Source organism: Catharus ustulatus, chromosome 28, assembly GCF_009819885.2.
Source record: "Catharus ustulatus isolate bCatUst1 chromosome 28, bCatUst1.pri.v2, whole genome shotgun sequence".
Classification (NCBI taxonomy): domain Eukaryota; kingdom Metazoa; phylum Chordata; class Aves; order Passeriformes; family Turdidae; genus Catharus; species Catharus ustulatus.
This window is the reverse complement of record NC_046248.1, coordinates 1371878-1387010: the sequence shown is the minus strand read 5'-3', so window position 1 is coordinate 1387010 and position 15133 is coordinate 1371878. Positions and strand designations below refer to the sequence as shown.

Below are 15133 nucleotides of genomic sequence, written 5' to 3'. Positions count from 1 at the left end.
CTGCTCTTAAAAACCCAAGCCTGCACCTCAGGCACACCAGAAAGTACAAGTCTCTACAGAAAAGCCAGTTGGCTCTTGACAGGAAACTACTTCCCATCCATAAAACGCCACATAGACATTCCTGATTTTCCTCTGGTGATATTTTCCCTCAGGAAAGCAACCCCCACTCACTCTGCATGGCGTTCTGCTGCCGGTTCTTCCAGAGGCACATGGCGATGAAGACGATGAGGATGAGGACCATGACCCCCAGGACACAGCCCACGATCAGGTAGAGCATGTCACTGCTGCGCACGGGGCCGCTGGCAGGCACAGCCCCGCTGCCCCCCGCCCTCTCAGGGGGGCTGGGGGGCGTGCTCAGGTCTCTCACTGGATATTCAGAGGCTCCCGGCGTTCGTTTCACTGGATGAGTAGAGACAAGAATGTGACCATCCTCTAAATGCATTTTCTAAATGTGTTTTTCCATTGTGAAATGAAAATTACTCCTGGGTCTGAGTCCCGTTGCCTTGCAAAGAAAGCTTCCAGGTCAGAATTAAATCCTACAATGAGAATGCCAAGTCCTATTGGGTAATAAGTGTTTGCCTTGGAAAATGCTGATTATCCTGCCTGCTCACCCGCTCTTTGAGGTCACTGGAACTTTAACGAGCCACTCGAGGTACCCGTGGCTGCAACTGCTCTAACTCTCAACTTGAAAGAACACAAATCTTTCCACTTCTGAGGTCAGGAAAAACCACAACACGCATTTCTCTCGCCCAGGCTCTGCCAGATGACCTACTCTTATCTGATGTGAACCCTGCTAACCCCCTTTCCAAACCACACAGTTGAAGATCAACCAAGAGATGAACAGAAAATCACTGAAAATTAAATTCTAGTTTAACTTAGGAATTGCATTTACATTAGTTTACAGTACACCACAGTTCAGATTTATTTCATTTGACACTAAAACCCCAAAAGAGGTGCCTGGCTTAGAGTGAAGCTGGCCAGAGAGATACAAACACCTCCATGCAGATATGTTGGATAAGCTACATCACCCTTACAAGCCTGGGGGAGCTACATTTTAAGGAAAAGGCAATGTGAATGACAGATTACATCTTGCCCATTTTAAAATTAGAGAAGAAAGTTCTATTCCTTGGAGGAGAGAAACCAACTGTGTGTGCAGCCTTGCAGCCCTGCAGCTCCTACTCCTTCCTTCAAAGGTTTCACTACTCACTTCACTGAATTTTGATGCTTCCGCTCCCAGAGGGCTTTTTTCTTTTTTTTTTTCAAACATTTTTTCATAGCACTGCATTTGAAGTTTACTGTCTGCATTTTCCCTTTACAGCCTTACTTGGTTTTAGAGATTAAAGGAGACAGGAATTCTTTGCAAAATAAATGTGACTGCCATATCTGACACTTCCCGAGAACAGTACAAACTTTGTGCCAGAGGCATGCAGGATTAGGGATGGAGGCAGCCAACACAGCCATCAATTGCTGTGGTCTGCACTTATACAACGTGTCACAGAGCCCTGAAGACATAAAACAGATGTACAAATCAATTCTGTCATCTTCAGGCGCATGGTTGTCTCCTAAGGAGAGGCCATCAGCGCTGCAGAGGCAGCAGCGCTATCTCTGAGGGCAGGCAAAGCTGCAGAGCTCTGCTGAGAGCCTCAGGATCACTTTCCATATGTTCAAAACAATCCCAGCTTCGGAAGACAAAACAATCCTCCGAAACATTCCAGAAAATTACGGTCATCATCGCAGCTGACTTTTGTGCTGCACAAAAATTCCCCCAGCGGATCTTTCCCATCCCCAAGGCCACCTCGGCTCGGCCCCGCAGCCTCACCTTTGGTCTCGCAGATCATCACGTTGCTGTACTCACTCTCCCCTCCCTCGTTGTAGCACTGCATCTTAATGTCATAAGAAGTTTCAGGCTGCAGGTGATTTATCAGGTGCCACTGCTTTGTACCTGTGAGGGGACAAAAAGTAAATCAACTGCAGTTCAGTTTACCCACATGTAACTAAACCACAGCTTAGTTACCTAACTGAACCCAGTTCAGTTACCAGCCAGAATTAAGGATGAGTGCACTGCACATTTTCTATCAAAAGCAGGGGCACTGCAGCTTCTCTTGTTAGCACAAAAATCTTCAGTAACAGTTTATGGACTTAGTTGAAACCATAGTCCATGAGTGGCCTACCTGCTCATGGCAGAGGGTTGGAACTACGTGATCTTGAAGGTCCCTTTCAACCCAAATTATTCCATGACTCTCTAAGATTTGTGTTATCTTGTGAAATTGATAATTACGAAGATCTTTTGATTAATTAAAGTGAGGGGTTTTTCAGTATTTTATTTTAAAGAAAGTCTTTCTCTACAAAAGCCAGAACTCACTAAACTCAAAACCTAGATATACAAATGCCCACTCGTGCATTCAAATGCAACAGCAGCCTTGTGCACCCTAAACATGGAACTGCCACTAAACATGGAACTGCCAAAGGGATGGGTTTAGGGTGGATTATGCTGACTATTTACAGTACACTGGGCAAATAACAAGAACTACTGGCACAGAGAGCTTGGGACAAGGAAGAGCTCTTGGGACAAGGAAGAACTTGGCTGTGAGCAGACCTTCTCCAAGTGTGAGGTACCACTGCAGCCATTGGTGTCATGCAAGAAGGAACCATCTGGGTTGCTCAGTTTGGCCAAAACCCTGAATAATTGAACGTGCATTTTATGAACCATCCTGGGAATGCAGCGAGGCTGTCCTGGTGCCACTGCCCCTGCAGAGCCTGAGCCCCAGCCCCAGCCAAGCAATCTCCTCTAATAGGATGGTTTTGTCATCTCTGGCCCCTGGCCAGCATTTCATTTAGACACCCTCCTGAAGTACTGAGCACTTCAGGATAAATCACTCCCAGTTTTTACTTTCACGGGCTTGTGACAAATTTTACTAAACAGCGACTCTTTTTTTTTTTTTTTTTTTAAGGGAGTTTAATTAACTGTTTGAGTGCTCTTTAATCCCTCTTGGAAAAATACCACCTTGAACTGTTTCCACTGTTTCTAAGGAACTGTCTACCACCTACTGATTTAAGCATTAATAAAAAGGCTCAGCGGGCAGGAGCTGTCACTGTGACGATGCTCAAACTCCTCCGGGACCCCAGCCCAGGTGCAGCAGGGGACCCAGGAGGGTCCCCCTGGACCAGGGGATGCTCAGCACGCTCCGTGTGTCCAGCCCTGCCTTCCTGCACGTCCCAGTGAGGATGGACGAGCCCTGGCTGAAGCTGGAACCGCCTTTCCCTAAATCGCACGTTTTCCCAAGATTCAGGCTCGGTTTTCCCGGAGCCCCCACCCCCAAGCATTCCTTTCGGTAATTACTACACCAGGTTTTAGGTTTCCGCTTCAAACCATTAGTGGAACTGGAATCAGTACAGGCACTTTAACTGTCCTCTTCGTGCACCATTAGCAAGGGAAAACATTTAAACAACTGACATCAGACTGCATTTACATTTAAAATTCAATCTCCAGGATCCTCGAAACAGAGAAATTCAGACCAGAAACAGAGAAATGCAGGGCATCGCTGCAGGACGCGTGATTTTTTTGCTTTTGCTTAAGGAAGCTGAGAGATACCGAGGAGCCATCAGAGTCAAGCTTTTTGCTTGTTTTTTCCTTCAAATAAATCTGATTTTGCCTGTAGCGGCATTTATAAGGAAAAAAAAAAGGTTTCTGCAGAGTTTTGAATGTCTCGAAAGACAAGACTTAACAGGAAGCGGTGAGGAAAGCCTGCGGCAAGCACTTAGCTAGCACAGGCATCACAACACTTTTTCCACAACTCGTGCAGTCATTTCAAGATAAAATTCCCTGTCAAAAACCAGATTAATTCAAAGGTAACAGAGGGGGGGAAAAGTGAAGAACAAGTGATTTATGGCAAAAATACCTTAAGTCACATGTTCCTCTACATATTTCACATCAAGTGCTTCCAATCACAACTTAATTGAAAATAGTTCTCTCTCTTTTTTTTTCCCCTCCTGAAAAGCTAATTTAGAGGAGCACAGTAAAGAAAAGTTGAAGTTTAAATCTTTCCACCGAGTGATTTCTGTTGCAGGCTCTGGCAGAGCAGAGCAGCTGCTAATGGTTTCAGACTGCCACAAAGAGTTCAATACACACACGCTCGGAAAAAAAACCCCGAAACAAGCTAATTTCACAGCACAGTGGAGCCCACTTAAACAACTAACTGCTCAGTGTATAAGATTTATAAACACATGAGTTCTGTCTAGCAAAGGCTAAAATACATTTGCAGATGAAGGTGCAGCCTGCATAAGGTTCTTTAAAGCCTCTGAGCTCAAACTCTGGATCTTTAATAGCTTTATAGTGTGCAAAAGCTTATGTCATGCATCAAAGTACTATGTGCAGTATTGTCTGGCAGGGGAAAATTTTCAAAATAAAGGTCCATTCCTCTTGTAACTGAATAAATGAGGGGGAAAAAAATAATTAACGTCATTGGGCCAGAATGAGATCACTGCGTTTGCTCAGCCCGAGCAATAAGGACATTAAATAAAATATTTTTAAAAGGGTTTTCCACTTCTGGACTAATATAGACATTATCTAATAACTTCTTCCAGGAAAATGATGATCTAATATGCACAGGGGAAAAAAATAACTTGATTAAAAGGCAAAATGAAGCACAAACATACTTGCATTTGCAGAGTGCTACAGCACTTGAGTCTAAAAGCAATGTCCTTATAGCAGGAGAAGTGATTAGGCGAGGTGAGAGAAGGGCAATTACACACAAGGTACTACCAGCTTAGAAAGTCCATGCTGGGGTAGATAATTTTAAAAGCCAGCTAGTTGTTAGTACAGTCTTTAACCCAGATGTTTTTATCCTGGGTTAAACCTCAGAGCTTCATTAAGGATTTGCAGCTGTGTAACAAGCCAAACTTAAACCCAGTATTTAGTTCTCAAGCTTCCACGTCAAAAAGGCTTCAGAAGGAAGAAACCAGCTCACGTGTGGGCAAAACCCGACGTTAGGGAGTTGAGATAGCTCCTTCTGTGAAATATATTATAAAGACTGCTTGGGAAAAGCAGTTTAGATTTCATATAAACACAGCCAACATGGCTACAGGGTGTCCTTCCCCTTCTCCAAGCACCGTACCGTCCACGATATCGCGCTTGTAGTCGCTGTCGTTGTCGCTGTCCGTGGGCCGGTAATAGATGTAAAATCCTTGGATGGGTGTGTTGTTGTTGCTCGATGTGATGTACTGCAAAAGAATTTTAAAAGACTGCATGAGAGGAGAAAAGTTTTAATGGAGTCCTGCTGAGCTGTCATCACTGAATATCTCTGTAAATATGAATATTTTTAGTAAGGTTGTGTAAGCAAAGGTGACTGAACTCCCAGGAGTAGCCAGGGAGTAGGATGGGGACAAGAGACTGAGCTTGGGCTGACACTTTCCTCACACTTCACTTCCCAAGCTCTCAGTTAGGATTTGACCACGCACAGCCTGAAAATCTGCATGATTAATGGAAATGGAAAAGTTAAAACCATAAAACTCTTCAGAAAGAGTTAAGGTCACTCTAAAAATCAGCTCAAGAATCTTTTACTTTAAGTTATGCAGCCTCCTGAGGAACCAGAGGTTATTTTAAGTTTATTATCCTTAACATCTCTTAAGGCTGAGCTAGCTGAGCAAACTAACACTGGGAACTCTACACATTAAATCCTCCAAAGTATACCAGGGGGTTAGATTTCAAAACAAGAGCAAAGAATTTCTGTGGGTTTCAATAAGGACTTTAAAGTACTTGTTTACAATAGACGAGGTAACAGGGGAAAGGAAAATGTTTCTCTAACATGAAACCTCCACTGGATGTGAGGGAAGACGGCGGGTTTGAAACACGCTCCCAGCCACCCCAGCCTGGATTGACAAAAGCAGCAGGAATTGCAGGAAACAGAGCCAACTCACTCACAACTCATGGCATGAACAGGGCTTGGGACAGAGTTAAGCCCACTGGTGCCTCTGATATGTCTGTGCCAGAGCAGGTGGACTGGGGCGGCTGCAGCCTCTCACTGGAGCTGCCAGTTGGGCACATCTGGCGTAACCTGAGGAGGGGGTGTGGGGTCCTCGGAGAGCTGGAAGGGGAGTGGGGCGGAGGGAAGCTGGGAGAGGGTGCAAAAGGCAACAGATAATTGACAGGGCTGCCTCCAGAGGGAAAAAGGGTCTGTGAGTGAGGGCAAAGGAGAGAGGCACAAGTGCCATTAACTCCTCCAGTTATAGGGACAGGAAGTGCCTCAGCTTTATCCTGGGGGCAGATCACCTCCAGATCTTGTGGGGAGGAAAACCCCCCACTCACCACTCTGCAAACAGCTCTTAATCCTCAACTTAGCGAGAAGAGCAGCCTGCTGTACCCACCGTCCACTTGAGCATGATCTGGGTGTCGCTGATGGCCTCGGTGTAGGCGATGTGCGGGCCGGCGATGGGCCGGCTGGAGAAGCGCCCGCTGAACCCGGCCACCTGGTACGGGCGCGACGCCGCGCTGCGCGGGCTCTCGCCATAGTTGTTCACCGCGATCACTCGGAACCTGTACATTTCTCCTTTTAAGGCAAAGAGGGGAAGAAAGAAGCCCTTGTAGCAAAACAAAAGAAAGAGGATTCAAGGAGAGACTAAACAGATTGGGTAGTTCTTTTCGCACAACGTCCAGTTAGAAAAGGACAGGAGTTCTTGCCACGGACTGATGTGGAGATATAAACAGATTCTAGGAGTTACTCAAGGAAAATCCTCCAGGAAAGGCTTTTGTACACACAGATGGAGATAACTCCATCAGCTCAGGAAGTCCCTAAACTGGTGGGCACTGAGAAGATGCTTCAAAAGATCCCTATCATCATCAATTCCATCTTCTCTTGTGCTTTTTCCCTGAGTTTTCAGGGCTGGGCACTGGAAGAAATCAGGACAGACATTTTTCCATTAATGCATTTTTCTCTACATTCTGAGTGCTCACTAGAAGGACAATTAAGTTAAAAATAGCAGTGATACACAACCCTCTTCTCCACATGAACAAGTATTAAATTATGGTGGGGGCTTTTTTTCCACTTGAAAAGCCAGAAATCAACTTGAATTCATGTAACGAGCTCCTAGACCCATACACAAAACCCAAACCTAATCGAGCAGAAACGGGGTAATCCATGCAGAAATTAAAACGAATAAAACCTCATTTCTGATACCTGGCTCCAAGTTCCGAACTTCCACAGACAGCTTGGAGGGAGAGATGTTGCCAGCTGCCACGAGCCAGTCGCTGCTGCGACCCAGACGTTTGTACTCCACTTTGAAGGCCGTGATGGGGGAGCCCCCGTTGGCACGGGGGATCCACGTGACGTAGACGGACGATTCCGACGCTGTGGATATCGTGGGTCGGTCAGGAGCTTCTGGAACTGGAAGGGGAAATTCGGTTACAAGAGGATTAGAGTCAGCTGAGACTTCATTTTCACTAACAAGAGATTAGACTTGTTGCTGATGATTATGTTGGATTTCACATATTAACAAGGAGAATCTTAAATCCTCCTGAAATCACCACTGCCCTTACTGCACTGAAAAGGATGGATGATGAGCAGACAACATCAAAAAACATTGGAGGCAGATCTAAATGCTGTGGATTATCAAAGGTTATGCCAGAGGTTTTTTTTTCAACTATTTTCTTCTAGAACTATCAGTCCAAGCTTTTATTCCCTCAACATTTTTTTTTCCTCTATTAAAAGAGGAATTGATTATCTCATCAATATAATTAAAAAACAAATATAGTATTGCACTACTTCAACCATTTTGACATTAAAACAGACACATACACTAAGGGAACAGGAAAAACATGGTTATTGTTTTCAAGCCCCCAAAATCCCCTCAGACCCAATGAAACTTCAACCCATCTGCTTTAACCAGTGCTGGTGAGATGAGAAGGAAGAGAGAACAAAGCATGCACCAGGATGTACTTACGGAACTCACTGGAGTTACAGGCAGCAGTGGGACAGAGAAGGGAAAGAGAGGTGTTAGTAAATCTGCTTGTAAGAGCTGTGAGGCTTTACTAAACCAGCCTGGATTCATGGAGCTGGTGCTGAGGAGTGGAGCAAGGAGCAGCAGGCTGGCAGCTCTGGGGCATGAAGCACCTGAGAATTCGCAGCCAGGCACAATTAAGGCCCTTGTGTGACTCCTCTGACATTCAGAGCTGCCACAAGCTCAGCTCCTGCCCTATGTTATTAAACCTCTCCACTCACCTTTGGCTTTACCCCAAATTTTAGATACCTTTGAGATCTCAGCCCCTGAGTAAATCTGCTTGAACCAGGTCAAGGATTTCAAAGGCTGGGGGAAGGAGGGGTAAAAAAAAGGATGATGAACGTGCTCACTGGAAAACCAGGCCAAATGTTGTATGTACTGGGAAGTCCTTAAATCTCCTCACCATCAGAAACAAGCCTGTCCCTGGGAAGCTACAGGAAAACATTCAGAACAGATACCACACACTTTGAGAACTTAAAGCTGTGACACAGCCATTTCCCATTTCCTTTTCCTCTGGCTCTTTCTCAGTGGAAGGAAAGAAAATCAGAGTATTTAGCAAAAAGAAACTACAGGTTTAAAAATGAGTAGTAAGAACATAGGTTGTAAGTGAAAATTCTTTTTTTTTTTGAGAGCCACACATGCAGGCAGCAGCATCCTTGGAAATATCCTATTTAACAGAGTAACCTCCAAATAAATAGGAAATAGAGGAGGCAATACAAGCACCTGGAGCAGTAACAAACACAGGTTAACTCAGATGCAGTTCTTTGCAACACAACTTTTAGTGCCTGAATCACAAACCATCCACACTCCTACCTCCACTGTGGCGAGACAGGTCCGGAAGGATGACACCGAAATTATTTGTGCCTTCAGGAACAATGGGATGTTTAGGGATTCCTACAGGTGGAGATGGAGCCTGTGTGTTTTTCGAGGATGATGTTCTTTCTAAGAAGATTTGACAGACAGTACATCAGTGTAGGGCATGCATAAGGCAATGCTATTTGTCAATGCTCACTCTACAAGGTCACTCGTGCTGCCCTGGCTCCCATTCCCAAGCTAAACAGTCAGGATAGTAATCAGGGAGTTTCTCTGGGAGACAAAGAGAGATTTCCCACCCAGGCACTGAGCTGTGGGTGAGTGATTGTCCATCTGCAGTACTGACATCCACAGGGCTTAGTGGTGATGCCATCAGTTCCTGCCTGTGCTGCCAAGCCCACTCATCACTACATCACCAGGAGGGGAAGATTACCCACTGAAATCCATGTCTGGAGAAGGAGTAAAAATGCTGTGGAAGCAGTTGGAGCCAATACACCAGGCTGAGAGAGATTTTGACCTGTGGCAGTAGGGCTGGCAGGTCTGTATGGAGCAGGGTAGGGGTGGCAGTACTGACTCCTCTGAGTTTGCCAGGGATTGACCACAGGACAGTGAAGAGGAAGCACCATCTGGGTTTAATATGATGGGCTGTGACAAGTGGCTTTGCTGGTGTGAAGTTTTCTCAGCCCCCTCAATAAGGTGGAGGGTTAGTGGCAGGAGGAACATGAGTATGAACACTAGGATGTCTTTTATGGAAAAGTATGGGTGGAATGGGATTTTGCCACAGTTTGATACAATACCCTGGGGGTTGTTAGAACCTGACTCGTGGAGGAAGGTGGGATGGAGGAATGTACACCTGTGATGATAAAGGGAGGAGGTGTAGCACAAAAACTCAGCTAAGTGTGGGGTTTTCTACAGAGAATTCTCAGACTATCCTTTGAGGGTCTGTGCAAGGAAGGGGATGGCTGAGAACAGGCTGGAGATGGGTGACTGTGGCCTCTCAAAATGGTGTTTGGCCTCATGGTAGGACACAACCTATGAAGGTTTGTGACACAGGAGAAGGACTCCTGTGTTAGAGGCTCCTTTGTGTAAGTAGGAGCCACAGTAGAATCCTCATCCAGTGTGCAGATGAGGATGAGACTCCCTTTGGAGCAGGTGAGGCACCACCCAGCCATACTGAACTTTTCTGTTTCTGGGTGAGGGCAGTACAGGCTGTGTCTGCTGGGCCATGTAGGGTGAGCAGTAGGTTAGAGATTTTTTAATTTGTTAGGTGCCTGGGAGGGACCCAAAATTTCATCAGGCAAAGATGTTCTGGGGGGATGAGTAGGTCACAATTAGGGAGTTGTTGACTTTTTTTAGAAGGGGGGATTTTCAGAGGTTGGGGGCCATCAGTTTTCTATCTGTTCATTGATAGAATGATGATAAGGATGGATAGGGCAAAGGATCTAAGTGTGTTTCACAAATTTAATGAAGACATCAAATTCTTAAAAAAATTTAAGCCATTCTGTCCTTCATAGAATTCCAGAAGGGTTTGAGACAGAAGGAACCTTTAAGCTCATCTTGATCCACCCCCTCCCCTGGGCAGGGACACCTTCCACTATCCCAGGCTGCTCCAAACCCCATCCAGCCTGGCCTTGGGGACAGGGAGGGGAAAGCCACAGCTCCTCTGGGCAACCTATGCCAGGCCTCACCACCCTCACAGGAAGAATTTAATCCAAATATCCCATCTAACCCTGCCCTCTGTCACTTAAAAGCCATTCTTGAACAGTAATACAAAAAATATCTACTTGTTTGTGTGCTAAAGAGCACAGGCACCAGTGTCCAAGCTTGAAAGAAAAAATGCTCTGATTAGGAATGTTGTGCTTACTGCTGTCTGCACACAACTATCAGAACAGCTGGCTCGTGGTCAGCAGAGATTGTCACTGAGGTGTCTGCAAAGCAAACCAGGAACAGCTTTGTTGATACATGAAAACTCAAGGATGCAGAGTTTCTTCTGTGATCAAAACTCTCACAAAAGGACAGGCTACTCCTGAGTTTGCTCAGGAGAAACCTCACAGTACAAATTTTAACAATCACCCCAAAAATAATATTATCAAGCTTTTAATAGCTTCTACTCACCAACAGCCTCACACTCATGGAAGTTTGCCCTACAGCGATTTTAGCTATTAGAGGCTGTTCTTTAGCAAATAAATTGCAGAATATTTCACATATGGCTTAGCAGATGCCATTAAATGACTGATGTCGTTAAATAAATGTCTCTGGAAGGCCAGGACACAGGGCACATTGTGCTGCACCTACCCTTGCTGGTGCGGAACGTCAGCATGGCCGGCTGGCCCTCGCCAGCAGCGCTCCTGGCCACCATCAGCACTTCATAGAGGCTGGAGGGCTCCAGCTCGGTGAGGCGCAGCTCGTTCTCACTGCCCGGCACTCGCACCGTGTGCCAGCCGCCCGCCGCGCTCACGCCGTCCTCCAGCTGCACAGGGAGAGACCGTCAGCATGGCATGCTTGGAACTGGGGCTGCTCACACCCTGCATCACACCCCTAAATAAAACTGCTCCCCCACATTTACCTATGGTTTGTATCCAGCTGCACAGGGGAGAGACTGTCAGCATAGCATACATGGAACTGGAACTGCTCACACTCTGCATCACACCCCAATGGACCTCTGCCCCTCACCAAAACTATTCTCTTACATTAACCTATGGTTTGTCTCCAGCTGCACAAGGGAGAGACCATCAGCATGGCATGCTTGGAACTGGAACTGCTCATACCCTGCATCACACACCAAAGAACTTCTGGCCCTCAAAAAAGCTGTTCTCTTATATTTACCTATGTTTTGTCTCCAGCTGCACAAGGGAGAGACCATCAGCATGGCATGCTCAGAAACAGAGATTGCTCCAACCCCACATCGTGCCCCAAAGAAAAACTGTTCCCCTACATTTACCTATGGCTTGTCTCCAACTGCTTCTACCACCCATCAGCAGCTTTGCACCCACTTTCACAGCATTCTTTGGAGAAACTTATTCTCCCTCTCCATGCACATACACACAGTTGGTTTTGACTGGGTGGTTTTTTTCATTTTCACTTGTGGTTAAAACTACAAATTATTTTCAAGCCTTCAGTCAGCCTTCAGCTGTGTGCTACTAAAGGGCTGGACCTTAATGAGAAGGAGACTTTCCCTGTAACAGCCCATCTTTCCCTGTACTTCAGCATTTAAAAATATTTATTGGCTAAAATGAGCAAGAAAAAGTATCTTAGTTACTCCTGGGTGAGAAAAAAGCAGGGAGACCAAAGATTTGGGTTTATCAATGCATGTTTCCTTTTTTTAAAAAAACAAAAACACTTTTTAACTTAGCAGTGAAACCACCAGCTCCAAAGACATTCTGGGTAGTCTCTTAATACTTGACCTTTACAGGAAAACATTACCCCAAATCCCAAAGGAAAAGACAAAGATTCTACCAAAAATAAACTACTAAACAATATAAGACTTTAATAAAACATTGGATGCTGATCTAAATGCTGTGGATTATCAAAGATTATGCCAGAGGTCTTTGTTCAACTATTTTTTTCTACAGCAACCACTCCAAGGCTTTTATTCCCCCAACTTTTTTTTTCCTCTATTAAAAGAGGGAAATCAATAAAATAATTTAATGACACAGGCAGAGCACCACCCTAAAAACCAGGATAAATTTACTGCTGAGAAATGCATGAGTGAGCACATTTAATGTGGAAAGGATTGGTGTGAGAGAAGGGAGAGCGTCAAAAAGGTCAAAAAAGCATTCAGAGCTTCCAGGGCTTATGTGAACCAACCGCCTTTGGATGAGAAATTATCACCAACAAACTCTGGCTCTTGGTTTTCAGGAACCAACAGGTCAAAAATCTAAGCATTCCCTCCAGGCTATGACAAGATCAGGATGTAGAGGATTAAAAAGCTTATGAAAAATAAATCAACCAGCTTTGCCACACAGAAAACTGGTTTGCTTAGAAGAATAGATGCAGGCATTGCTTGATTCTGATTTTAAAATCACAGAACCTCCTGAGTTGAAAATGGCCCTCAAGGATCACAGAGTCCAACTCCTGGCTCTGTACAGGAGACCCCAGGAATCTCATCATGTGATGTTAAGCAGAAGAGCTCAGTGTTGACACACAATTTTTAATGCTACAAATTTCAGTTCACTTTCATATTTGATAACTTCAGTTTAATTGAGTTTCTTTGGGGCCCAGAGTAGCAAACTTGGTGATGTACCAAGGTAAAACCCAGCTTCCCTTGTGCTGTCACACACAGATTCAAGCTGGCTCACATTTAAACACATTTTAACCCCACTGACAGCACACAACACGCCCTGGAGCCCCATTCCCCATAATGACACTGTAAAGGACAGAGAAGCTTGGATAAATCTCACTCAAAACTAGATAGAGCAGTCTATCAGTGACAATGTCAGTCATCCCTCAAACTGTGTGGGCACAGGAACGCTGTGCTTCAACTACAGGCTGTGATCTGCCATAACCTGGTGTCTTAGGTTGCAATACAGGATGTGACTAAAAGTATCTATTCTATCACCATCTGCTGAAACCAGGTGTGGCAGTGATTCTTATCTTCATGGGAGATATTTTCTGCTAATGGGCCATTTGTTAAAAACAAGGGGGGCAGTAACCTTTATATTTTCTACAACCCTATTGGAAGATACCGTCTGCTAATGGGCCATTAAGTTCTACTGTATGACTGATAAAATTCCATTATCCCATTGGGAGATGCTCCACCCAGGGGGAGGAGCCAAGCCTTTCCTACTTAGATAAAATCTGAGATTTAGAACATCAGAGCAACCTTTCCCACTGGACTCCAGAGGAAAACCAGACCTTTCCACATCATCACTGGACCTTTGGAGGAAAACTGCACCTTGTACAGGAGCACTGCTCCAACTGAACCACATCTGTCACTGCAGGAGGATGCAGCCACCATTTAATGGGGTTGCTGCCAACACCCTGCCTGATGGGGTGTCAGGTTGTGTTCTGACTCTGGCTGTGTTTTGGGTTTGTTCTCTATAATACTGCATCTCTATTTTAATTTTTCCTAGTAAAAACTGTTATTCCTATTCTCATATCTTTGCCTGAGAGCTCCTTAATTTCAAATTATAATAATTTAGAGGGAGGGGGTTTCCTGCCTTTCCTAGCAAACACCTGTCTTTCAAACCAAGACAGCTGCTTAACACCAGCACTGCTGTTTCTTGGGGAAACCCACAGAACCACACCTGGGAGTGGCTGGGGGTGGCTGGGGACCGTACCTTGCGGTATTTGACAAAGTAGGCGTTGATGGGCAGGCCCCCGGCGCGGCCTGGTCGCCACACCAGGCTGTAGGTGTCCGGCTTGGGGGTCTGAGGGGGGCTCAGGATGATGGGGGCCTCGGGCAGGGCGGCCGCGCTCGGCGCTTTGTCCATGGCTGCTGCGTCCAGAGGAGATTTCGTTGGAGGTGAGCTCGGAAATGCCATTTCTGCACCAACATCTCCGCCGCTCTCGTCGCTCTGGGCGAGCTGCAGACGAGCTGTTTCTCCTGCTCTCGTGCCAGTTGCTGAAGGAACTGCAAAGGGAGGGTCTGGTTACATCCCCACCATGACGTACGTTCGCCCCACGCCGAGGGACGCTAAATCATTTCACAGTGACATTTCCAAACAAGCCCTGCTGCAAAACGCCAGGTCCAGAGGTGCCCACACAGGTCTGAGCCTGGTGCCAAGCTGTGGCTTGGGTGTTTTTTCAGGGCACGGCAGTGGGGTTCGGTTTGTTTTATTTGGTTTGGTGTTTTTTTCGTAGTAGCAAAGACAGAAAACCTTAAACTCAAGGTCTACAGGCACAGCTTGAGTGTATCTCCACTAAATTAAGTCAGGGCAATGCATGTTAAAAGAAATAAATAAGTATATAGCTAAATTTGTGAGACAAACAGAGTAATTTGTACGCTGTTGTACAAGGAACTTTTCATGGCCTGCACTGGCATGCACACAAGAGGACATTCTCCTACCCCAGTTTCTGAGGTTTTAGTGTAATTTAGAGAAGCTTTGAAAGCTGCACAACTCAACTACTTCATTTGAAAATTTATGCTGAGAATAAACTCAGTTTACAGGAAGATCTACATGCAATTTAATACCAGCGCATTTCTAGAAATCCCTCTCCAGCCTCCTCCATCCTATTTATTTTTGCTGGTATGAAAAAGAAATCTATATAATATCAGTAGTCTAAAAGAGGCCAGAAGACAAAAAAAAGCCCTGTTCAGCTGATGCAGAGCTCGTCAGAATCCCAGGCAGGAAAAGGATGGCAGGTTGGACATCTGAGATTATCCAGG

The 15133-nt window shown here is 45.5% G+C and overlaps 1 protein-coding gene across 2 annotated transcripts in view; it reads right to left on the bottom strand.

Annotated features, from left to right (window-relative positions):
* CDON (cell adhesion associated, oncogene regulated) overlaps positions 1-15133 on the bottom strand; it is a 55962-nt gene that overhangs the window by 10374 nt on the left and 30455 nt on the right. For both annotated transcript variants that reach the window (XM_033081855.1, XM_033081856.1), the window contains exons 9-16: positions 14085-14377; positions 11101-11275; positions 8806-8934; positions 7173-7379; positions 6364-6545; positions 5115-5220; positions 1820-1942; positions 172-399 (exon numbers count right to left, since the gene is read on the bottom strand). In XM_033081855.1, the coding sequence (XP_032937746.1) occupies positions 172-399; positions 1820-1942; positions 5115-5220; positions 6364-6545; positions 7173-7379; positions 8806-8934; positions 11101-11275; positions 14085-14377 (1443 nt within the window). The remainder of the gene's footprint in view (positions 1-171; positions 400-1819; positions 1943-5114; positions 5221-6363; positions 6546-7172; positions 7380-8805; positions 8935-11100; positions 11276-14084; positions 14378-15133) is intronic.